Below are 26,023 nucleotides of genomic sequence, written 5' to 3'. Positions count from 1 at the left end.
TTAATGTTAATCCAACGGTTCTCGATTGCCGTAAGGAGCCGCAGTATGGTTGGAGCGACGTCGCGCATGGGAATTGGAAGATGTCCTTGTGTTGATACAAACTCCGACAAAATTTGTTTACCAAAAAAAAAAAAAAACAATAAAAACTCCCACAAAATTTTGGGCCTTCGCTGATTAACCATTAGGGTCGACGTTTGTTCACAAAACTTTGGGCATATAATTAAAAGAAAACTAATGAGAATAGTTTGAAAATTTTGAGTTTTAATGATAAGGATAAAATAAATAGTAAAGTGAATAGTACCAGGATTGACTTTTTAGTGTAAAAATGTGATTTTTCGTTAAAGTGAACAGTACCGGGTGCTTTTCGTTAAAATTCCCTATAATTAACAACCCCCATTTAATTTAGAATCCATTTGGTTCGTGAATTATAATTAGAGTCGACTAACATAAACTTTGAAGATCACTAAGGACTTATTTAATTTGTCTCTTATTATACTAAATGATAAATTTTGATTATCATAAATATTTTAAGCCAAACGACAAAATTTACGGTTAAAAATTAAAAGAAGCCGGACAAATTCTCTTCAGATCTCGCAGAATTTAGATTCTCTTTAGATCTCACAATATGAAGCCTGACAAATTAGAAATCCGAATCATTTAAAAGAAGGAGAGAAATATCTAGACTCTTAAATTATGTGAGATGGGGTAATAAAATTGACTAATAAAAATAATAAAATTTGAAATAAGTGATCCGAATTTCTCGATCCAGATCCAGTTCCAAATTGTGACATGCGGATAGGATCTCTATATTCTACAAACGCGAGGGTTTCATGGGGAACGGCTTCTCAGTTCTCACGTGCTGTTTCCATTAGAAAACGTCGCACGTGTTCGAGACAAAAACGGCGGTTGTACCGGAATTCTTTTTACCGCTTTACCTCTCCCTCTAACAAGCAGCTGCAAGTCCGAACCAATTTTTCAGCTTTATGTTTCTTCTGGAATATTCAGGCGATGCTTCTTCTCCTCTCTTCTCCGTTGACTGATTCGAGCCCTGACATCCCCAAATTCGCATAATCAAAACCCTAATTTTCAATTCTTTTCAGCTGGGCCACAGTTTCCGACGATCCTCAAATCAGAGCTCGTCATGGACCCTCAGCACCAACAATGGCGGCCTAGGCCTCCAATCCCAGGTACCCTCTGCCCTATTTGCTCATTTTCTCACTTCCCCTTTTGCCCTCCGCATCCGAACTTCAATCAAAACCCGATCTTCCCTAACTGTTCGGGTCACCCTTTCCAAAGACCCGGTTTTGACTCGTATATGGGTACTCAGAGCCCGTTCGTGGGTAATCCGAATGGGTTTGAAAATCCCAGGCCTTGGCAGAGAATCCCTAATTTTGACGTAGACCGATATGGGAAATTTCCGTACAGAAACGGTTTGACGCCGCCGCCGCAAGGTCCGCCACCGTATGAATATGGTGGCAATGCGTACGTTAGTGAAGGTGATAGGAACTTCAAAAGGCAGAGGGTCGATGGTTTGGGTTTAAAGACCGAGTTTAACCCGAACAATGCGAGCTTTTCATCAGATAATGAGCGGAGATTGAAGCTGATTCATGATCACGGTGGGGCGGGTTCAGTTTCGGATTGTAATACCATCCCGAATGGCGAAACAAATAAGTATGCAGATCAAAGTAAAGATTCTAGGCCTGTGAATGAATCACAACATTCCCATGTGAATGTACCATACTATGATCATACCAATCAGCTACCACAACCCTATGGAATGCAGCGGCATGCTGTGAGACAGCCACTTGGGCAGCAACATATGCCTGGAGTTGCTCCACATGGCACTCCAATTACGAATGAAAACGGAGGCTACTTTTCGCCCCCTGCTAGTGGTAGATTTGTTTCTGAAAATGCAGGTCATATGCGGGCTTCTCGGTCATTCAGTGGGCAGCCTTCTCTTCCCACCACTTCACCACCTCCTCTTCCAATGGATCCGCCATCAAAATCGCCGCCTTCATTGTTTCCGGTTTCCTATGGTTCCTCACCAATGATGTCTTCAGCCTATCCACCATATCCTGAATCCCACTCTCCGGCGCAGCCTTATTTTCATAGTAAGCCATTTTCACATGCTTCTACTGGCTATATTATGGAGGTATAGTTGCTTCCTTGTATGCTTTTATGGTTTATCTTGCATTGTTGTTGGGTTGCAATTTTCTATTAGGCTTCTAGCCTTCTAATGAAAACTTTTTTTTTTTTTTAATTTTCCTTTTGTAATTCCGAAGCAATCTCATGCTGCTCATCAAATATCATCAAAGCAGTACATAGGAGAGGGGTATCCATTTCCACGAAAGCAGTCATATTTGGATAAGCCAAAAGTTATTGATGCTACACACTTATTTAAGCAGCCACATAGAGTCACTCGTCCAGATCATTTTGTGATAATCCTAAGAGGGCTTCCAGGTACCAAATTTTGTATTTGTAATATGTGCAGGTGGTGTTTATTCATTTTTCATAAGTGCACATTGCTTTTCTTAAGTCCCTAAAATGTTAACTTTAATCATAGTGGTCTGCCAGTCTAATAGAGAAGCAAATAATATTTAGATTAGTGCTTGATCAATTTTCAAACTTATCCCTTCAAAATTGAGCTGAAAACTACAGAACCCCACCCATCCCACTTACTTTCATAGTTTTTTTTTTTCACCTTCGACCATATTCTGGAAATCTGTTAATGTATTTGATATCAGGTAGTGGAAAGAGCTACTTAGCAAAGATGTTGCGCGACCTAGAGGTTGAAATTGGTGGTAATGCTCCACGAATCCATTCCATGGATGATTATTTTATGACAGAAGTAGAAAAGGTTTTTTTTTTTCTTGTCTCTTCTTTTGCCTCCTATTATTTTCTCAGGGTTGTCTTTAGTGTTCTTTGGGCACTTGAGAGAATTTTAACTGAAGTGTTATGTTTCATACTAAAGGTTGAGGAAAGTGATGTTTCAAAATCTTCAAGTTCAGCTAGAGGCAAGAAGCGAGTGGTGAAGAAGGTGATGGAGTATTGTTATGAACCTGAAATGGAGGAGGTAAAACAGTTCAAAATATTCAAAACTTATAGAAATTTGGTTTGATTTGAATGTCTTTCATGTTGAAATTCTTGGCCTTTTTAAGTTTTACGATTATGTTACTTGATTAAAATTTACAAGGTTTGGGAGGTGGTTGTGTAAATTCTGTTGCGTCAGGCAAAATTAGCCCTGGGACTTTGTCTTGGTCACTGCTGAATAAAAAGGCTGCTATAGAATTTGATTGCATCAACCTTTCCTGCTTTGACATCTAGAATAAAAATAGTCAGCTTGTTTTTTGTAGTTTAGGCAATACTTTTCAAGTGATCAAACAGAAAAAAAAATATTTGCAGTTTCATTTGTTAATCCAGTAAACTACCACTTCAATTTTTGATACGTTTAATCTTTCTGTGTGCAAACAGTCAATTTTAGCATTTAGTTGTCTTAAATCCTTGTGGAACTTCTTTAGTTTGGGGACCTGGGGTTGGGCATTGGGTGGTAGATGTCGGTTATTTATTTACCTCTTGTATTATTTTCTTCTTAATTTTTTTTCTTTTGGAGCCAATTATGATTTTGACATGCCTAGGGATAGAATGATTTAAGAATTCTATATTCCATTCATATAAAAATGGTATCAAACCCTTGATGCTGTCATGTCTTCTCCACAGGCTTATAGGTCGAGTATGCTGAAGGCATTTAAGAAGACCCTTGAGGAGGGTGTTTTCACCTTCATAATTGGTATGCCTTCCCTTCTTATTTTGCTGACCAAGGACAGAAAACATCAAACTTTATATCTCTACTTTGCCCCTTTTCTTCTTTGCTATGTAGCTATTTATAAAGGCTTGGAAATTTCTGAGATTTCCAGATGGAATTACTTGCGAATTTTGTGTAAAATATGGTGACAGTTTTTTGGTCAAATGATGCTTAGGCAGTGTGTACTTTGATTTCAGTAGCTCACACTGGCTGGTGGTAAGCGATCAGCTCTGAGACATGTGTCTCCTCTAAAACATGGGTGCATAAGTGACCTTCCTGAAGTGTTGTTTAGATAGGAATCAGGATTTCAAAATTGTTTTTCGTTATCTTAAAAATTTTCTAGTCCTGAGGCATTAAAATGATAAGATTACCATACTGGCTTGCCAGGACATTTAGTAAGCAAAATAATCTAGTATCATTGTAGAACAAGAGATGATGCAGTGCCAATGCACTGCCTTCATTTTAACTAACTACAGATGCAGTTTTGTACGGAAATTGACCCTTTTGTTGGTGGTATGTGTGCTTCGTCTTAGTGGATGACCGCAATCTGCGGGTAGCTGATTTTGCTCAGTTTTGGGCAATTGCAAAGGTATAAACTCATTTCTCTCTTTCTCACAACCTCTGCCATGTGTTCTGTAAGTGTCAACTATTTTTGTCACTCAGCATTTTCATGAGAAACCCAGTAGTGGCTTCATCTTTCATAGACCTTATCCAATGTAGATTAGAGAGCTAGCGAGAAGTTTGCTAGTGTGCCAATATCCTAGATTAGTAATTCTGTGATGCTGTAGTATGTGATTTTATGTTTTAGTTTTACATTTTTTTAAGTAGGTGGATGAGATGAGGTATTTTGATGCCCTGTCTAAACAAGCGCCAGTTCTCCAACCTGTATTGTTTTGGGCTTTATAACCTATTTGAATTGTGCCAACTACGGAGACTGTGTTTAGTCATGGGGCTAATTACATGTGGCTGTAGTTTGGACTTCCAGAGTTGGGTTTCTTATGGCCTTACCTACTTACTAGGTTGTAAGGTGGGGATTTAGGTATACTCACTTTGGTTTTCATTTATTTGGTCTTGTTGTCAAGGTTAGCGGTGCTTTTTTTTTTTTCAATGGCACCATGCACGAAATTTCGTGTAATTTTCCATCTGGAAGCAATTTTCCTCTTGTACTACTAATATTTGCACGATTGGTTATTTTTCTTATATTCAATGGGGGCTGAGTTATGGCCCAAAAAATCATAATAATGGTGGTTGATCATATAATAGTGACTTCTGGATTGTCTATTTTCTGGTTCACTCATTGTTCTTTGTTTTCTTTTCAGAGTTCGGGGTATGAAGTTTATATACTAGAAGCTCCATATAAGGATCCTGTGGTGAGTATCGTATGTGTGTGTTTTATGATAATTCTCTTTCTTGAAAGCACCGTTAACATTAGACATAAAGTTGGAAGGTTTTATTTTATTTTATTTTTTTTCATATATATTTTTGTTAATTTCAGGGTTGCGGAGCTAGGAATGTGCACGGCTTTACCCAAGATGACATACAGAAGATGGCTGGACAATGGGAGGAAGCTCCAACCCTATACTTGCAATTGGACACCAAGGTTTGTTGTCATTTAAATTTAGCTCTCACTTTAGGTTAGGATGGAGGAGTTCAAAGCAAACATCAGTTGTAGGTGTAAAATGTTGAACATGGAGGTCGAGTTAATGCTTTTTCATTGATCAGTTGTAGGATGACCAGTAGTTTTTGGCTAGAAAGTTAGGATGGGCATTAACTTGTGAAAGTAAAAGAAACTGTTTTCTTTTGGGCCCATGAGAGCTATACACCTTCACCTCCTTCCCTTTTGGGGTCCGAAACTGCTTGAGGATTCAAAGCCAGGAATTAATAAGGGGAGGTACCACTACAAGGGCCAGTGAAAGTAACACAAACCTGGAATTATGTTATCACTTATATTTGCTTATGGGCTTTTGTTTGACATTGTGTATTGCTGGCTTGACAGTCATTATTCCATGGAGATGGCTTGAAGGAAAGTGACATTCAAGAAGTAAGTTAAATCACATTTGACTCTTTTGATTTTCTTTTATTTTGAACAAGAAGAGTTCTCTGGCATCAGATATGCCTGTATTCCTAAGGCGAAAAGAAATGTGTATATATACGTGTACCAAACATATTACCACATAGTATTGACCATGTTGACCATTCTGTGGAGTCAACATGATCAACAGTGTTGTGGTTGTCCTGTGTTCACGTTGTGTGGTTGGAACACCCTGTGGATATATATCAACTTGATTGCTTACTCATTAGAGAACTTAGAATTGTACCACCAATCATTGATTAAACTCTAATGGCTGGTTACTAAATCCCAATAGACTTCTTTTGGTAGATAAATGTCAGTTGATTTTAATCCAATGGATAGTTAGTTGAGTTACTGTGCTCGCTGATGACTAGGAGATCATTACTGCATATTTTGGATCCAGATCTATTTTCATTTTGGTTTGATATGAAGCCATATGATATCTACCAGGTGGACATGGATACAGAAGATGCATATAATGATGGTTCACCGGGATTGGAAGAAAGAAAGCCTGAAAAGATCATAGCACCCCCTGCTGAAGATGATGCTCATATTGGTATTTTTGGCTTATAATTCTTTCGTATTAGTAATTATGTGAGGGGTGATTTGAGTTAATCAGGTTTAGTAAATCTTAATCTTTAGGCTCTTCGCACGGTGGGAAGAGCTTGGACGCTGAAGAAGACCATCCAACTGCGGAAGTGAAAGAACTAGGTAGGAGTAAATGGTCAGAAATATTATATGATGATGATAGTGAAAAAGCTGAAGGTGTGAAGGGTAAGTTTAATACTCTTTCTGGACTGATTAACGCTTATCGCAAGGAAGCAAAATCCGTGTGCTGGAGTGACCAGGTATGTATTTTCTGGTCCTATCACTCAACTGATGTATATGCTTAGTTGATATATGTGTGTGTGTGTGTATTTTAAATCATGACTTGTCGTTTTATAGTTACTTTCAGTGCAAGAATTGATTGTTAACTTACCTTTAGAAGAAAGATATTGCTGTTATAGTGGTGTTTATGTATACATATTTCTTAGTCGTTGCAACCTTGCTCTTCCTTCCTCCAGGTTGGCTATACTGGGTTTTCAATAGCAGCAGCAAAGAAGGCGAATGTCGTGTCTTTGGTCATTGGACCAGGTTCTGGATACAACTTGGTTAGTGTTACTTCGCTATCATAAAACCACTACATTATGCCTTTCATGATATAAATTATAAAGTTGGACATAGTAATTAGATGTAGCTTCGTCGTTGTTATAGTACCTTCTTTTCTGCCGGGCTAGTTGTTGAGATACAAGGTTCACCCTTCGTTTAGAGTACGGTTCTTGTGGTATTCGTGCATGCACCATCTATGTGTTGTATCTATTCCTTCATAGGGCCAGCAAAATGGTCTCATTAGCTTTTTAACTACCGACACCTGCAGAAGTCCAACCCGTTACCCGAAGAAGAGAACTCTACTACCCATGGTAGGCTTAGCAGTGGTGAATCAAAGAAGCAGAAGGCATTCCAAGAGCAACTTCGTGCAGAGCGCGACTCTTTCAAAGCAGTTTTTGACAGGAGGCGGCAGCGGATTGGTGGACTTGGTTTGGGGGAAGAGTAGGTCTTACGAGTTAGGATTCTTCCCCTCAAAGTGTTGTTGGAATATCATTTTTTGTTAATAGATGAATTTATTTGTGTTGTTTGTTGTATATTGGCACTTGAATGAGGTGGATTAAAATTCCCTATGATTGTGTAGTATTAGGGCTTGTTTAGAATCGCTTTTAAAATTGTTAAAAGCGCTTTTGCGAAAAATGTTTTTGGAACCCAAGAACATTTGCATTTTTACTAAGGATTAGTCCCAAAAATGTTTTCAGTTGTTTTAAAAGCATTTTTAAACGAGTCTTTATTAGGTTAGACAGAATGTTGTGTAATTCCGTGAAAAATTTATACAATTATTATCCACGCCCCATCGCACCCTCTATGGTGTGAATAATTGAGGTTGATTGGATATAAATGAATCAGAAGTATTATTATATATATTTCTTAATTACAAAGATCCTATTGTTTTGAGGGAATATACACAAATGAAATTGATTGCAAACTTCTAATCAAAATTGTAATATGATGAACATTAAAGCGTAAATAATTATTCAAATGTGAGTTAGGTCAGTTGGTCGGAAGCATTGTGTTTGTCTTTTGCACAAAGTTTGAATTTTCCTCCTTGTCAAAACATTGTGATTTCTAATTTGCTTATAATTTTGTAAGCCGATTCTATTGGTGTATATTTTCCGTCTTTATTTGTCGTAATATAAAAAAGAGGCGAACTTTTTCTATTCCTAAGACTGGATCAGAAACACGCTCTCACGTGTGACGTTTCCCACCATGTCTCTCTATAAAAGCGTTGGAGGAGAGCACCATCACCTATTGGCAGCTGAGACGAAACCTCCCTCTCCTCCTTCCTCTCATGGCCACTGCTGCAGCCGCTGCCGCTGCTCGGCCATGTTTAATGGATCCCGAAGCAGCTGCCAAATGCAGCATCACAGTTTCGAGCAGGCAAGCCATTCATTTCTCTCACCATGTAAACCTACTTCATCCCTTTTTTTTTTCCATCACATTCATACATGCGTCCTGATGCTGCGGGATGATATTGTGGTGTTATCTTAAGTCAATGACGCACTGCCATGCGAAAAATTTAGGCACCGTTGAAACGCGGTCGTTTCTGGCGGTTCCAACACCTTCATTGGCTCTGGACCGGCTCAGCTCCGCCATTTCAGAACTGAATTCAAACCCGCCTCCGTTTTCCTCCGGAATTATACGTCTCCAGGTAAGCCATGTTAAAAATGCTCAATGCCATTCAAACTCAATTCTTACTTGCTCCTGTTCTGTGAGATCTTCTCTCATCTGTTATTGCCTAGTAGGTCAAAAAAGGTTTGTTTTCAGAGCAATGGGCTTGTGCCACGTGGTTGGGTGGCATTGGACAGCATGGGCTTTTACATCCCTGTTTCCTTATCCTGCACTGCGTAGCACACGACGAAATTAAAAAGAAATTTTCTCATAACATCCGGTGATAACGTACATGTAACTGGAACGCTAAGATGACAGTATCTAAAGACTATCACGTGCCACCATGTGCTTTACCTTTCTTATCTGATATCGCGTAATAGGCTTGGGATACTGGCACCTTAATTAGACTCCTAGTTGCATGTAAATCTCTAATCATTAAAAGTCCATTTATGTTAATTACTACTAACTTATGTACTAGTTTGCACAAAGGCTAGGGAGTGCTAATACAAAGTAGCATTGTGCTTGAAGGTGCCAATCCAGCAGCAAATTGAAGCAATCGACTGGCTTTACGCCCAAGACCAATTCCTTCCACGCTGCTTCTTTTCCGGTAGAGGCCAAACCAGCAACTCTTGTAATCTTTACATTGATAGCACCAATGGGAATGACCAGCAAAAATCGAAGAACAATTTGGTCAGCGTTGCCGGCGTGGGGTCTGCAGTTTTCTTTCAGGATCTGCATCCCTTCTCGTACAGGCATTGGAAGTCCTTAAAGAGGTAAAACAACAAAACATATTGCAACAAGTTCAATGTCATTTCCATTTATATACATATTTATAGTTACACTTTCAACTGTAGCTGTAGCGAAATCCATACGTACAACATATTGGTAACATATCGATAACATATCAATGGTTATATCCGTATTGTTAATATATACAACATATCAATAGTTGATATCTGAAGGTATCAACTACAGTTACAGTTGACCGTGATCCCCCTTATTGAGGCTGATTTTGTAAGAACTACGCTTTTTTTCTTTCGAAATCCGTTAGATAAACTCAAGTCTAGTCTAATTGTCTCGTCTTGTGACTGAAGGTTCCTCTCTACAGAATGTCCGCTTATTCGCGCTTATGGGGCAATCCGTTTCGATGCAAGAGCCTACATATCCTCCGAATGGGAGGCATTTTGTTACTTTTATTTTATGGTTCCTCAGGTAGAATGATTATTTGCTTTCGTGCAGTTGTTTCGAGCCATAAATCGTGTTTGAATTCTCGTAAGTATTTATACCATCTGCTGCTAGATACTGAATGACAGGTTGAGTTTGATGAGCTTGAAGAAGGTTGAATGCTAGCAACAACCATTGCTTGGGACAGCGCTCTTTCGTGGACTTTGGGAGATGCAGTTGATGCACTTAAAGCTACATTGCACCAGGTTCAGATATTTGGATTGAGTTAAATCTGCTTCGTTTAGTATTTATCGAAGGTATTCATGTTTCATGTGGTATAAATTCTGGTGATTATGCAGATATCTTCGGTTGTTTTAAAGCTTCAAAGACATGTTCCTTCGACACTAATGTTAAGGAACAATAACATCCCGTGCAAGACGTATTGGGATCTTGCTGTTAATAGAACTTTGCAGAAAATAAGAAGCGACTCAGCACTTATTAAGGTACTGGACGCAGATGGTAGTATTGCATAGCTGCAGGAAAGAAGCAAAGGTGTGTCTCAATGCTGTTAATAGAGCTTTTCGGTTTGTCAAGCTTGTTTTCAGTATTGAGACGCACCTTTGCTTCACATTTCTCTCTCCCTCCCTCATTAACGAATCATCTTGTGTTGGGGAATTCAGGTGGTACTCGCGCGTAGCAGCAGAGTAATAACAGCTACCAATATCGATCCCATAGCATGGTTGGCGTGCTTACAGGTAATTTTTCATCTTCAAGCTATTATCCGGTCAATTTTTCTCCATATAATTCAGTTAACAAAGTTATTATTATTACATCTGAGCTACACTTCTTCAGGTTGAAGGTGAAAATGCTTATCTGTTTTGTCTTCAGCCGCCTAATGCACCGGCATTTATTGGAAACACGGTAATTGTCTCGAAAAGTATAAATTTCATTCACTACAACATCTATTATCTTCTATGATCATTGTGAAAGTTGTTTGAGTTTTTATTTTGATGGTCCTTGTAAATAGCCAGAGCAACTGTTTCACAGAAAATGGCTTGGCATTACCAGCGAGGCTCTGGCTGGAACCCGAGCCAGAGGTGAATCGATGCCTGAAGATCTTCAAATAGAACTTGAATTACTTTCCAGGTTTAACTCGACCCTTCGTAATCATTTTGTGATGTTATACTTCATTCCGCTGCTACAAATAGTCTTGCAAGCATCCAACCTCAGCGTCTAAGCGAGCATGGAATCCATGGGAATTTCTCTTACACCCATAATTTTAATTTCAACTAGTAAAAGCCAACAACATTCGTTTTGCAGTCCAAAAGACCACCTTGAGTTTACCATTGTACAAGAAAGCATACAAAGAAAATTAGAGGCAAGTTTACTATTGGGTATTTCTATGTCTAAAATTTTGTTGTTGATCTTGTTTAGTGGGGAATAAATCAGTGAAAATGTTGAAATCTATCAACTGAAAATAAGAATCGCGGTACTTACTTTCTTGTTTTGCAGAACGTATGTGACAGTGTCCAAGTTGAACCAAAGAAAGCAATCCGTAAATTCCCTCGAGTCCAACATTTATATGCCAAATTGGCTAGCAGGTTAAGAAGTGAAGATTATGAGGTAACTACATTGAATTGTTCTACTTATGTTCTGCAACTCACTAGCTTTATTTCTGAAGGATATGTTCAATTTCATCCTGTAGTCCTTGTCGAATTGAAGTTTCCAGGCTATCCGGCTTCTTTTCAGTTTGACATATTGTCTTCTCTTCACCCAAGTCCAGCAGTTTGTGGATTTCCAACAGAGGAGGCACGGGTTTTAATTGCGGAAACAGGTTCATCTTACTACTACTTTGTTTTTGCTGTCTATGCGCTCATAATCCTTTGGCTCTATACACTTGATTCATCTAGCTGTTTTGGTCCAAATAGAACATTTTCCTGAAGACAGATTCTTTCTATTCACAAAATGCTTTCAGAAGTATTCGACCGAGGGATGTATGCTGGGCCGGTTGGTTGGTTTGGTGGAGGAGAGAGTGAGTTTGCCGTTGGCATTAGGTCAGCATTAGTCAAAAAGGTAAACCAAGTGTATTCTTTTGCTTCTACTCTTTTACATAGGCATGTCTTCACTAGCACGTCGAGCTCGTAGCACTGACCCTTCTGGATTCTACGGTCTCGGCGCAATGATCTATGCTGGAACCGGGGTTGTGGAAGGAAGTAATGCATCGTTAGAATGGGATGAACTCGAACTCAAGATTTCTCAGGTTTGTGTGCATTCAAATTTGCATCGCTGTGTATCAATAAGCATTGAGCATGAGACTATATGCTTCAATAAACTTTTACATGTTTTGATCAATGCTGCAGTTCACCAAGTTGCTTAAACTTGAAGTGCCTCTAGAGATTAAAAGCTGATATACCGCAAGGGCTGTCAACCGAAAAGGTCAGTGCAGTTCCGAAGTTTTTAGTTGGGATTCTTTGATGGCGATATTTTTCTTATTTGATGCTTCTTTGGATGATTTCCCCAATGACAAGCGTAAAACAGATTTGATTAGTAAACATAAAGTTGAAAATCAAATAACCTTTGGAGTCGGGTCTTCTTTTCGCACTATTATGGATACAAAAGTAATGGAAAATTCGGACAATTGTCAACTGTTCCTATCGGAAATAGGATTTCACCACAAATGAGACGGTAAATTGCAGAATATATCACTGTACCTCGATTAGAAAGAACAGATTAAATCAACTGCAATCAGAAATTTATCCATTGCAAAATTTACATTTCTGTGTATACACCTCATAGTTACCTTCACAAATCTATCATATATTTTTCTCTTCCACCCCCAGCCCTCGCAAGAACACGATAAAAGGACAGTGTTTTCTCTATTTACTCTTCACTGTCTACCGCTACAAAAACATCTGGGTTTTCAACAGGGTTCAGTTTGAGATTCATACATTTATATGCATATTTGTTATGTTTGTTCAACATATACTCTAGCATGCCTTCCCTTTAATGCATTTTAGAGGACCTGCAAAGCGCGTGAGCCTAGTCACGAATGTCCCAGGCTTTGCCTTGATCATATCCGCCTTTGGGAGATTCCTGATTGGGCTTCCGGATTCAACAAAGAATGCTCCATTCATCATAAGATCGTTCTCTGATCTCCAATTCCATGATTTCCACTCATTCTCGGCTCCACTTGTCCTCTTCGTCACCTAGATAACAATAAGATTAGGATTGACAATTTGTTTTCAGGGAACAAGTAGTGCTATTTGTTCATAGTAGTATATGTACCTCTTTACTGGCATTATTGGACGGGGCAATGAACCGGTTGCCCTGGCTAATTATGGTAGGATGTTGGCTTCCACCAATAGCGTACATAATCCAATGCGTGTAGTCATTGTTTACAACATGGAAAAACCCCCATCGGCACCTTGGCATACGCTGAATTAACCCCTGACCGAAATGGTTGAAAGCCAGAGTTATCTGCATCACTTCATCCTGAGAGTTGCTATCACTTGAACCAAATAACATCACCTACATCATGAATCAAAACGACACATATTAGTTCGTAAAAAGCATTTTTTTTCACAAAGGGTTGGTCTCGATTTGTATGTAATAGATGGATTTTTACATCATTATGATTGGTGAAGTGACAGTTGGATATGGTGATGGCTGTAGACCCCTGGATGGCATCAACGAGTCCATCTGCGCAATTTGACCCGGAGACATGGTCTATCCAAACATTTGAGGCTCCATACATTGATATACCGTCACCATCACTGCGTGTGCGTTGTCCATAGTGATTCACCGAGTCCCTAATCATGCCACCATTTCCTGGCTTGGTATCATGAATGTGGAGATTATGGATGATCACATTATTCACAAACTGTAGTGTAATTTGTGCACCATCCTCAATGTGCACATTTGCACCTCGTGCGTCAATTGTCTTGTCACTCGTCACCATAAGCTCTTCTCTTAGCTTTATTCTCATGTCTCGAGCGAATATGATCCAAAGTGGCCCAGTTTGTATCACAGCGTGGCGTAGTGTCCCTGGTTTTGGGTTCACCATGTCATTGTCAGAGTTATCAGTCACCACATAGATTTTTCCAGCCTTGCCTCCTGTTGTCTTGTGCCCAAATCCTTTGGCGCAATCAGCGAGCTTCTTGCGATTTGTTTCCCAGTTTGGGTCACATCTCCAGCAACGATCAATAGGGTTTGTAGCCAGGCATGGACCCTTGTACTTCTGTTTCAAGTTCCTTCTCGTTTTATTCGCGGCATCAAACGTGCTGCTTCCATTGAATAAAAGCTTTGTAAATGAACAATTTCAAAACCGAAAAATCAAAGTTCTTTACAAATTAAAGTACACGATGAAACATTCAACATTGGTGGTGGTTAAAAATGTTGGTTGCTTGTGTGACAAGGAACTTACTCGTGGACTTCCTTGTTGAAACTTTCAGTGACTTGTGCAGGATTTTTATTGTAGGCTTCGTTGGCGGCTTGCTTCGCTTCTTTTGCTCGACCTTGCCAGTGCGCGTCGAAATCCGCAATGTTGGCCCTCACCGTTGCCGGAATTGTGATTGTAATAATAAAAATACATAAAATAAACACATTTAGCGTGTAATTAGCTTCCATTGCTCAGTTATTCACCTTTATTTCCTCACCTTATCATTTGTTCAATTTTGTTTTAGAGAATCTTTTTTTTTTCCTATATTACGGGTGTGAAACCAGACCTACCAGACTGCTAGGGTTCGAAGTAACGGCTTTAATTTTCAGGGCAGGGTAGGGCAAGTTTCCATGGCTAATTAGTTTTCTTGGAAGTGAATTAATTTAAAGTTTCAGAATTGCAGTGGGAGATGGGTTATATATGCAGAGCTAGATTAACTAAATGAAGCGAAGAAATGCGAATGAGAAGTGGGGAGGGAAGAGAGGGGAGCCCCTCTCCCCTTTCAACGGTCGAAATTCCTATCTGCCTTCTAATTTCTTATGCTTATTGGATGAGCTTCGGTTATTTTCTTTTCTTTTTCTTTCCCTTCTAATTTTATACAATTTCTCTTGACCACTCCTCGAGAGTGATACTAATAGCCAACATCCAAAAAAGAAAAATGGTAGAAAAGGATAAAACCTTCATAAACGTTGTCGATTCCATTTCTTTTAATTATCAGATTAACTTGTATATTGTCTATAATGCTATGAAAAAATGTGGAAGAAATGATTCGATTGAACACTTGAATGTGGTAGCTATATTTTTTATTTATTTATGGAAAACAATAATTTTAATGAAAACCAGAATTTGATACTTAATATACATTTGTGGAAGAAAGAAAGAGAAAGGTATGCTTAATTAATTATTTTTAGAGTAAACTTGATATAAGTCTAATAGTGAATCATTTTTGGGTTTAGTACACTTTGTTGTATTAAGTTCACCCGCTGATTATCCGCATTAGCTTATTTTTATTATCTTTTTATTAGATTGTGATATATATCCCTTTTATTTATAGATTATTTTTTATTTAATTTTGAGATTAATATAATAAATAAATTTTGTTTCTCCTTATTTCTGCTCTTTATATGTATCTCAAATTTTCTTCTACCTCATCACAAGTTAATTGTGTTAACTAATCAATATTGTAAGTACTATATATATATATATGTATCATATATGATGACATATAAATTTTGTTTAACTATTTTTAATTGAAAGTGATTAGATATTCACATTTAAATATTTGAATTAAAATTTTGAGTATTCTTAAAAAAAATTAAAATTTTGAGTAAAGATGCATAAATCAAGAAATTTAATTAAAATTGAAAATTAGAATTGGACTAAATTTAATAACAACTCAAAGTTTTGGACCTGGATCAAAGTACTATTTTTTAAGAGAATTTTCATGAAAATGCCTTGGACTAAGTTTATCTTAATAAAAAACTATGCTATAACTTTATTTAATGAAAAAGACTTAATTTTTAGTGAAAAGCTCTTAAATTATAATAAAAAGGACAAAAAACTTAAATCTTAATGAAAAAGACATAATTTTAATATTAAAAAAAAAACTGACGCACTGACCTATGCGCCCCTCTCACACAAACGGTTTATAAAACTTACTACACTGTTTATGAAATTTAATGGTACTATATTATTTATGAAAATTAACGGTACTACATTGTTTATGAAACTTAATGGTACGTCAATGTTTATGAAACTTAACGATACTATTCTATTTATGAAACTTAACGATAGATGCTTGTCCTAGATTTTCAAGTTCTTTCACCATAATGCAATAAAAAGATTTAAAAAAAAAACATAATAGAGATCAACGTCCACGCTGTTAAACTCAAGCATGGCTAATAGCTCAATACCATTACTAGAAAAATTGGTGATGAGTCCAACGATGTTGTCAATGATGTTGCCCCAACCCTACCCCCAACCATCCTAACCCACACCTGATCGACTCCCTTCTAACCATACCACCCCATATCTGGTTTTGAATTGAACGAAACCTACTTTAATTTGAAATTTTAATTTTAGAGTAATAAAATATGCTTGGATTATATCAAAGGGTTATGCAACAGTAGGATTGGTTGGGTGCTCCTTGCACACGCCCTTAGTTAGGTTTTTTTTTCTTCTTTTTTTTTTCTTTCTCTTGTCTTTATCATTAAAAAAGTTAGATGATGGTTTTTTATTAAAATTCAAAAATTTGACACCCTTTTTATTAATTTTCTTTTATTTTTTATTTTTTATATTTTATAATTCTAAGTGATACATCTAATCCTCAAACTTGTGTATCAAAGTAAAACACATATTATAACCAAGGAAGAAAATATCGATAATATCGGCAAAATATCGCCGATATTATCGTTTTTTTAGAGATCCGAAATTTTTTTAACTATCCAAATGATTTTCGTCAAAATATCGCAATATTATCGATAATATCACGATATTTTCAATATTTTTGATAATATCGCGACATAATACTAAAATATACTTAAATATGTTGAGAAAACTCAACACATACTTCACTTGATCATAGCCCAAAGGCCGAACAAGCTTGGATTTTCTCAGCAGGGGGATGTGGATTTTATAGGAAAATTTGCTTGCTCACTGCCCTCACATGGGCGATGTGGGACTCCCCAATGGGAGAGAAAATCAGAATTTTCGGTCGAAAATTTACACCCACTTTAAACAGCCATAACTTTGTCAAAACTCAACTAAATCAAGCAAGAAAAAAACGAAAGTTGTAGCCCTCGAAGAGACGAAGAGAATGGTACCTCACACGACGTCTGAATCGTCGTGGTTTGGCCGGAAAATTCCTCGAAAGTCACTGAGGTCGCCGGAAATTGGGTAAGATTCAAATGAGTATAACTTTTTCAATACTCAACGAAATTGAGTGAAACAAAAAGGAAAGTTGTAATACTCGACGAGACGAAGAGATTGATACCTTGAAAGCCGGCCAAATCGCCGTGGTTTGGCCGGAAATTGTCTCGAAAGCCACTGAGGTCGCCGGAAACTGGGTAAGATTCAAATGAGTATAACTTTTTCAATAAGCAACGAAATTGAGTGAAACAAAAAGGAAAGTTGTAGCCCTCGAAGAGACGAAGAGAATGGTACCTCAAAAAACGTCTGACTCGTTGTGGTTTGGCCGGAAATTGCCTCTAAAGCCACTGAGGTCGCCGGAAACTGGGTAAGATTCAAATGAGTATAACTTTTTCAATACTCAACGAAATTGAGTGAAACAAAAAGGAAAGTTGTACTACTCGACGAGACGAAGAGATTGATACCTTGCACGCTGGCCAAAATTCAATTCTTTTACTTTATATAAACTTGAAAAAACATAATCGGCATCCAAATTAAAGTTTAGTCTTATTCAATGTATTGATTTTCAATCGTTAATTGATATACTATAATTTGGAACTTCAACGCCTAGACGCATGCTTATGTGTAAGAAATTTAAAGTGTCAAATTCGGCACATTATTCTTCATCATTTTATTCACTTCCCTTTTTTTTTTTTTAATATCCTAAATAAAACCTCCAAATATTGTACTAATTAATTATATATAAATGATTATGGTGTGTTTAAACTTCTTTCATTAATTACTACATATTTTCTATACTCACAATGTTTGCCAGCTCGCTATATAATCAACTTAAATCAGTTAAATCCATCATGCAATGCATTTCCTTCCAATTTTTTGTGATAAACTAATAGATAATTGACTAAATAAACATCCTACAAAGTTTCATTAAAAATTTCCAAGTTTTTCTTACAATTTCCGTGGTTTCCTTGTAATTTTTATCGATATCGATATTATCCCGATATTTCCATCGATATTTCCGTGTTTTCGGACTACCGATATTTCCGATATTACCGATATTTTCTTCCTTGATTATAACCAACTTAACTAGCGAGCCTAGGACCATGCCTGAAGCCTACAGGTACGATTAACTTTGGTTTAATAAAAATGAAAATTTATTTTTCCAGATTAGATACGTGTAGACAGATCTGAAAATTCTTAGATCTATCTAATATTCAAATTATAGACCACCGCCGCAAAGACAGAAAGAGATCTGGGTGGGAGTTTGGACGCAAGGAAAGCAAGGAACAAGCTACCTCCCGAAACTTGACATGCCGTCCAACCCAAAACACGCATCATCGATCCATGCAGAAATATTAAGTTTGGAATAACCAAGATCGAATGTCTGCCTCCATCTTCATTTCCCACAAGGAAAAACTCTAACTCGTATTCTTCCTCTATATAATCATTGTGCTATTTCCATATCTATATACAAAGCATTACACTGATCATTTTAATTAAGACACAAAGCAAGCTCTTAATTAAGTTGTTGTTATAAGTGCAGTTTGTATTAGTTGATCGTTGATATGGCAAATATCAGAGGATCAATGAGCGCTTTGGAAGAGAGATTACGGCCATCGACACCCACACGCATGCGCGAAAAGATTGTTCCTTCATCAGACTGGACGGAGGACTCCAATTGTCATTACCTTCTCGTTGATCTTCCAGGTACTGCAATATTACAGCATCTAATAGTTTTCTTAATGTTGTAATCCCGATCAAATGCGCACTCTAGTAGTAGTTATTAGGTTTTAATTTGTTCGCACTTTCGACATCATCATCACTTTATGGTTTTGTCAAGTTCTAGGTGTTGGCAACACAACTCGATTCGGATGTCTAGGTGGACATTCCAGATCGAGGTGTGTCAGTAATTGGTATCAGAGCATTTCATTTCGTTAAGAACAAATGCATGTGTTCATGCTCTAATAATTGTATTCGAAGTGCATAAAATAGCCACTACTAACAAGTAGTCACGTTAGTCACATAATTATAGGAAATAACAAATATGCATTCGCATAAATTTATGGTGCTTAATTATATCACCTTGTCTTAGATTTTAAAAAGGAGGAGGTGAGGGTTGAGGTGAATATCTCAACCGGCCATATAACAATCAGCGGAAAAAGGCAAGTGAACGAAAGGATATCCCAGTATTTTGAGCAGATTATCACCCTTCCGCAACACTCAGATGTCGATAAGATCACCGGAAAATTTGACGGTGAGATTCTATATGTCACCGTACCAAAGGTGGCAGCAGCGGTTGAAGAACAGAAGAAAGAACCAGAAATAGAGAATGAAAATGTCCAAGGCAGCATCGCTGCTGCCACGGAACCTCCTCAAGTAGGGAAGAATGAAACTGTGGAAGGCTTAAGACCCAAAGATGAAGGAGTGCACTCAAAGAAAGCCGATGGCACAAAGTATGGAGAGATTAAAAAATTATTAGGAAATGAACACATATTTTTTTCTCCAGAAAATATAAAGAAATGGGAGGAGAAAGGTGGGAATATCGTAAGGAATGCAATGGAGATGTTGAGCAAAAACAAAGGGCTAGTTGTAACTGCTGTGGTTGCATTTTCATTAGGGATGCTAGTTAATCGTAGGTGAATAAGCTGGAGAATGAGATGATTAAGGCTAATTATAATTCTTAATTAAGTTGCTTATACTTTCTCTATATCTCTTGTTTATAATCATAGCGAATGGTCGCTGATATTAAATGTACAGAGTAAGAACTTCAACGATTAAGATGTAAATTGGTTTTACTATGTTCTTTTACTCTTGAGCTTTACTAACATATTTTGTTCGGAATTCAAGGGTGTGTTTGTTTGCACTCACTATCATTCATTAAACTGGACTAGACTAAGTGGGAGTCTAGTCTTGTGTTTGATACAAATTGGGACAAGTTTTAATGACACTCGCCCCGACTAAACAGGACTAAGTAGTTCGCTAGGGGGTCTTAACGAGACCCCCCGAAATCGACCGGACTGCTAAGCCCAACTCCTCCTGCTTCGTTCCTCCTCGCTTCGCCCTCCCATCAACTTGTTACTCACAAGATGTGGAACCCAGGTCCCATATACAAACTCTGCCCTGCTTCGCCCCTATCATCTACCATTTTCAAACCCAAATCCCACAAAATTGGAAACAAAAGGCAAAAATTTCTGCAATATTTCCATTTTCAAAACTAGATCCAAATCCAAAATTCAGAACAAAAAAGCGAAAAAAAAAAACAAAATCACTGTGCGTCTGAAACGCTCAGCAACTCTGCTCACACTCCACCTAGTCCAGACTCCCTGATCGCAGACCTTTGCTATTGACGCTGGAGAAGCAGACCCATGAATACCTAGATGACCCAGACTCTGAATGGGTTCTGATTTGCCAATTGGGTCCCAGAAAAATTAGGAAGAAAAGAGAGAGATGAGCATAGAGAAATAGGAAGAAAAAGATGGAGATGAAGAGAGAGAGAGGGGCGAAGAAGAAAGAGGAAGAAACAGAGGGAGAGGGACGGAGCAAACTTGGAAAGAAATGGGGAGATTAGCGGAAAAGAATCAGGAATGGGGATAGGTGGTTTCTAGAATGAAAAAAAAAGATAGTTATAGTAATAAAATATTACTAAATATGTATTAAATAATATAAAATATTAATAAAATAGGAATTAAAAATATATTTGTTATTATCCAGCTTTTTAGTCCAACACTGCACCAAACACTTCACTAATTTAGTCTAGCTTAGTCTAATCTAAGCCAGTCCAACTTAGTCCCTAAAGCTAATCCAGTCCGAGTTAGTCCGGTGCAACAAACGCACCCCAAAAGTTTTGATTTCGCACCTGTTAAATGTAACCGGGCGTTTAATATAAGGGGCAATGGTCAATGCCCTTTGTCGTGAAACTTTTATGAGCGTGACGGTCATACTTTCCATAATGTTAATCCGCTTCTTCGATCGGTTTTAAGTTGGATGCAAAATATCCTTGTGGATCTAAGTAGGCAGACAGGAAAGGAATGCAGCAGGATCCGATTCGTTGAGCAGGCAGCAAAAGTCACAAAGATGGAGTATGATTCTCTCTTCTTCTATTCTTATCCGTTTTCCTCCCCTCCTTTCACACTTTGTTTTTTGCCTTTTTGTTCGTATAAAAATATCAATATAAAATATTGACGTGATTTAATCATAACCGTTCAAGTAGAAAGTGAGGGAATGAGAAAGAGATTAGAATGGAAGATAATCCTCTTTCCACAAAGATGAGCACATCACCTTGATGCGTGATTGAGAAGCTTCTTTGAGATTCGTGCCCAAAAGTTCTTGTCACTCATATTATTCTAGGGATATATTTGTTCACCACTTTCAATTGATAATAATGTTTACCACTCTATTTATTATTGTTAGATAAGTCTAAATTCTAGTAGATAGCCACAAATCTCAATATTCAACCGCATCCAATAAAGATAAATAGTGTGGTGAGCATTACTACTACTTGAAAATGGTGAACAAAAATACAATCTATTATCACCCTAAATGCCTAAAAATCATATCTAAAACTTGGTTACAATCTTTTAACCAAGAGTAAAATTGGCTGGATATTAAAGAAACAACAAGACATATATTAATTTTAATCACAGAAGTTTTATTTTCTTTTATTAAAGAGCGTTTGTTTTTAACATTTGAGGAAATTAAATGAGCAAAGTTTTCAAGTCAATACATTCTAATGGAGCTTGTTTGGGTCCTTATCATGTTTACTTGTATGCAAATTACAATTTGACACATGTACAAAACTTATTAAATTTATACAAAAAATTCATGTCAAACTGTGATTTGTTTGCAACTAGAAATAACTATTATTGTATAAAATAGTAAAGTATTTTTCTATATTTCAATTTCAGTAAACTAAAATTTCAGGAACCATGTTCGCTGCTGAAAGAACAACATTTGTTATTGAAATGCAATCACAAATGGACAAGTGTCCAATTATATTTTTCAATTTTAATTATTTAGACACGTGACTATTTGCAATTGACCTTTTTAGTAGCACTTGTTGCTCTTCTTCGAACAACGAAGCATGGTTTTTGAAATTTTATTTGGAAGTAAGCACTTTTCAAAATGTTCCTGCTTTTCCACTAGAAGGATACTTTGGCTTTGGAATTGGAATCATGTGCCTTATCCACACTACTACTACCATGCATGGCATATATCCACCAATGACCATGAGACCACACACCCACCCAGGTTGATATGCTCAATTCGATACAACTGTTAATATTGAATTCATTACACTGTTATGTAGTATTATTAATTTATATCATTGTCGTTTATTGTTATGCTAGAAACATCGGTTTTATGTTTTCCTTTTTTCCATGTGGTGATCCCAAATTCGTTTGGACTGAATGTATTTTTAATTGGTATGCAAGGCTCGTCTTAAACAAAAGCATGCATAAAAAAAAATACATTATAAAAATAGGGGAAAAAACAAAGAAAATAAAGAGGGGGATGTAGAGTGAGAATGGAATCTAATCTCTCCCCCACCCCAACCCAACCAAAAAAACATTCGCTTCTCTCCATTACCATTTACCTCTTAACAATGGCACATTCAAGATTCGAATTTTGAGTGGTCTCAAGGTTAAAGGTCTAAAATTTTTAGATAAAAATAAAGTGCAAAGAGGGCAAAAAAAATTTCCGTTTATTTATTGAGGCATTTCATCAAATACTTGATGAGTGATATTTAAAGAATTGTCTAGTGTTTTCCACGCAACATGTCAAGATACTAGCATGTATTACATCAATCACTTGATAGGTACATAAAAATTCGTATAAAACGTTCGGAGAGTCTTTAAAAGATCTTTACATCTGTATCTTCTGAACTACGAATAGTCCTGAGACCACCTAAATCCTAGTGTGCATTTGCCTCTGCCCCTCAACCAAATCTACTAACAAGGCCTGCAACGGATATCCGGCTTTCACAAGCGAATACGGTCGACCCGGATGAGCTTGATGAGGAATTCGACACTGTACCAAGCTAGGGTTTGTAGCCAGGCATGGACCCTTGTACTTCTGTTTCAAGTTACTTCTCGTTTTATTCGCGGCATCAAACGTGCTGCTTCCATTGAATAAAAGCTTTGTAAATGAACAATTTCAAAACCGAAAAATCAAAGTTCTTTACAAATTAAAGTACACGATGAAACATTCAACATTGGTGGTGGTTAAAAATGTTGGTTGCTTGTGTGACAAGGAACTTACTCGTGGACTTCCTTGTTGAAACTTTCAGTGACTTGTGCAGGATTTTTATTGTAGGCTTCGTTGGCGGCTTGCTTCGCTTCTTTTGCTCGACCTTGCCAGTGCGCGTCGAAATCCGCAATGTTGGCCCTCACCGTTGCCGGAATTGTGATTGTAATAATAAAAATACATAAAATAAACACATTTAGCTTGTAATTAGCTTCCATTGCTCAGTTATTCACCTTTATTTCCTCACCTTATCATTTGTTCAATTTTGTTTTAGAGAATCTTTTTTTTTTCCTATATTACGGGTGTGAAACCAGACCTACCAGACTGCTAGGGTTCGAAGTAACGGCTTTAATTTTCAGGGCAGGGTAGGGCAAGTTTCCATGGCTAATTAGTTTTCTTGGAAGTGAATTAATTTAAAGTTTCAGAATTGCAGTGGGAGATGGGTTATATATGCAGAGCTAGATTAACTAAATGAAGCGAAGAAATGCGAATGAGAAGTGGGGAGGGAAGAGAGGGGAGCCCCTCTCCCCTTTCAACGGTCGAAATTCCTATCTGCCTTCTAATTTCTTATGCTTATTGGATGAGCTTCGGTTATTTTCTTTTCTTTTTCTTTCCCTTCTAATTTTATACAATTTCTCTTGACCACTCCTCGAGAGTGATACTAATAGCCAACATCCAAAAAAGAAAAATGGTAGAAAAGGATAAAACCTTCATAAACGTTGTCGATTCCATTTCTTTTAATTATCAGATTAACTTGTATATTGTCTATAATGCTACGAAAAAATGTGGAGGAAATGATTCGATTGAACACTTGAATGTGGTAGCTATATTTTTTTTTTTTATGGAAAACAATAATTTTAATGAAAACCAGAATTTGATACTTAATATACATTTGTGGAAGTAAGAAAGAGAAAGGTATGCTTAATTGATTATTTTTAGAGTAAACTTGATATAAGTCTAATAGTGAATCATTTTTGGGTTTAGTAAACTTTGTTGTATTACGTCCACCCACTGATTATCCTCATTAGCTTATTTTTATTATCTTTTTATTAGATTGTGATATATATCCCTTTATTCATAGATTATTTTTATTTAATTTTGAGATTAATATAATAAATAAATTTTGTTTCTCCTTATTCCTGCTCTTTATATGTATCTCAATTTTTCTTCTACCTCATCACAAGTTAATTGTGTTAACTAATCAATATTGTAAGTACTATATATATATATTTATATATGATGACATATAAATTTTGTTTAACTATTTTTAATTGAAAGTGATTAGATTTTCACATTTAAATATTTAAATTAAAATTTTGAGTATTCTTAAAAAAAATTAAAATTTTGAGTAAAGATGCATAAATCAAGAAATTTAATTAAAATTGAAAATTAGAATTGGACTAAATTTAATAACAACTCAAAGTTTTGGACCTGGATCAAAGTACTATTTTTTTAAGAGAATTTTCATGAAAATGGTTTGGACTAAATTTATCTTAATAAAAAAACTATGCTATAACTTTATTTAATGAAAAAGACTTACTTTTTAGTGAAAAACTCTTAAATTATAATAAAAAGGACAAAAAAAACTTAAATCTTAATGAAAAAGACATAATTTTAATATTAAAAAAAAATTGACCCGCGGACCTGCCTGCCCTCCTCACACAAACGGTTAATGAAACTTACTACATTGTTTATGAAACTTAATGGTACTACATTGTTTATGAAACTTAACAGTACTACACTGTTTATGAAACTTAACGGTACGCCACTCTTTATGAAACTTAACGATAGTACACTATTTATGAAACTTAACGGTAGATGCACATCCTAGATTTTCAAGTTCTTTCACCATAATGCAAAAAAAAGATTAAAAAAAAACATAATAGAGATCAACGTCCACACTGTTAAAGTCAGGCATGGCTAATAGCTCAATACCATTACTAGAAAAATGGATGATGAGTCCAACGATGTTGTCAATGATGTTGCCCCACCCCTACCCCCAACCATCCTAACCCACGTCTGATCAACTCCCTCCCAACCATACCACCCCAGATTTGGTTTTGAATTGAACGGGACCTACTTTAATTTGAAATTTTAATTTTAGAGTAATAAAACATGCTTGGATTATGTCAAAGGGTTATGCAATAGTAGGATTGGTTGGGTGCTCTTTGCACGCGCCTATAGTTAGGTTTTTTTTTTCCTTTCTTTCTCTTGTCCTTATGTTTAGGCCCAAAATAATAGTTTGGGCCGAGTAGAGAATCATTCTCGGCCCGGAAGGCCTTGCGGCATGGATCGTTCAGTACGTGGGCCCCCAAACCTAGGTCGGCTAGGTCAGGACGTAGGATAAGTCGTTTCCTGATGCAATAAGGAGTCTCGGCAGGATTAATAACCAGAGAGCGAATCCGGCTCAATAAAGGACTAGGTTCACAGTCATAATGAAAGTAGGATTGGTCGAGTCAGTGTTTGATTGGGAGAAGAAGTCCTAGTCCGAATGGGGTTTTAACTCGACCATGGGGGGAGCCGTTGCTATAAATAGAAGAGGTTGTGCATCATTCGAGGTCCCCTGCAATTCAATACAAAACTGCCCTGCGCAAACTCTTTCAACAACTTGAGATTTTTTCCTTCTTTTTTCGCTGACACATCTTCCTTTGGCATCAACAGCACTGTGGAAGCAACCGGTGAT

General features: G+C 37.0%; 3 protein-coding genes and 1 pseudogene across 3 annotated transcripts; 3 read left to right on the top strand and 1 right to left on the bottom strand.

Annotated features, from left to right (window-relative positions):
- Positions 1–911: 911 nt before the first annotated feature.
- On the top strand, positions 912–7,695 carry LOC126599773 (uncharacterized). Its single transcript, XM_050266216.1, has 13 exons — positions 912–2,152; positions 2,283–2,460; positions 2,745–2,857; positions 2,972–3,073; positions 3,718–3,787; positions 4,336–4,391; positions 5,122–5,172; positions 5,298–5,402; positions 5,799–5,843; positions 6,324–6,429; positions 6,516–6,721; positions 6,938–7,024; positions 7,291–7,695. Exons 1-13 carry the CDS (start codon positions 1,142–1,144, stop codon positions 7,465–7,467), a joined length of 2,307 nt encoding a protein of 768 aa, XP_050122173.1. The 5' UTR covers positions 912–1,141; the 3' UTR covers positions 7,468–7,695.
- A 138-nt stretch (positions 7,696–7,833) lies between these two features.
- Positions 7,834–12,172, top strand: LOC126599777 (isochorismate synthase 2, chloroplastic-like; annotated as a pseudogene).
- A 609-nt stretch (positions 12,173–12,781) lies between these two features.
- On the bottom strand, positions 12,782–23,863 carry LOC126599774 (pectate lyase-like). The gene is made up of 4 exons (XM_050266217.1): positions 23,356–23,863; positions 13,420–14,074; positions 13,080–13,322; positions 12,782–13,000 (listed from the first exon to the last, which is right to left on the bottom strand). The coding sequence occupies exons 1-4, from the start codon at positions 23,556–23,558 to the stop codon at positions 12,782–12,784; spliced, it is 1,320 nt and encodes a 439-aa protein (XP_050122174.1). The 5' UTR covers positions 23,559–23,863.
- On the top strand, positions 18,429–19,908 carry LOC126599776 (inactive protein RESTRICTED TEV MOVEMENT 2-like). Its single transcript, XM_050266218.1, has 2 exons — positions 18,429–18,807; positions 19,193–19,908. The coding sequence occupies exons 1-2, from the start codon at positions 18,666–18,668 to the stop codon at positions 19,738–19,740; spliced, it is 690 nt and encodes a 229-aa protein (XP_050122175.1). The 5' UTR covers positions 18,429–18,665; the 3' UTR covers positions 19,741–19,908.
- Positions 23,864–26,023: the final 2,160 nt, after the last annotated feature.

The sequence above is a fragment of the Malus sylvestris genome, chromosome 14 (genome assembly GCF_916048215.2).
Source record: "Malus sylvestris chromosome 14, drMalSylv7.2, whole genome shotgun sequence".
NCBI lineage: Eukaryota > Viridiplantae > Streptophyta > Magnoliopsida > Rosales > Rosaceae > Malus > Malus sylvestris.
The sequence above is the reverse complement of the archived record's forward strand: the minus strand, read 5'-3'. Positions and strand labels throughout refer to the sequence as shown.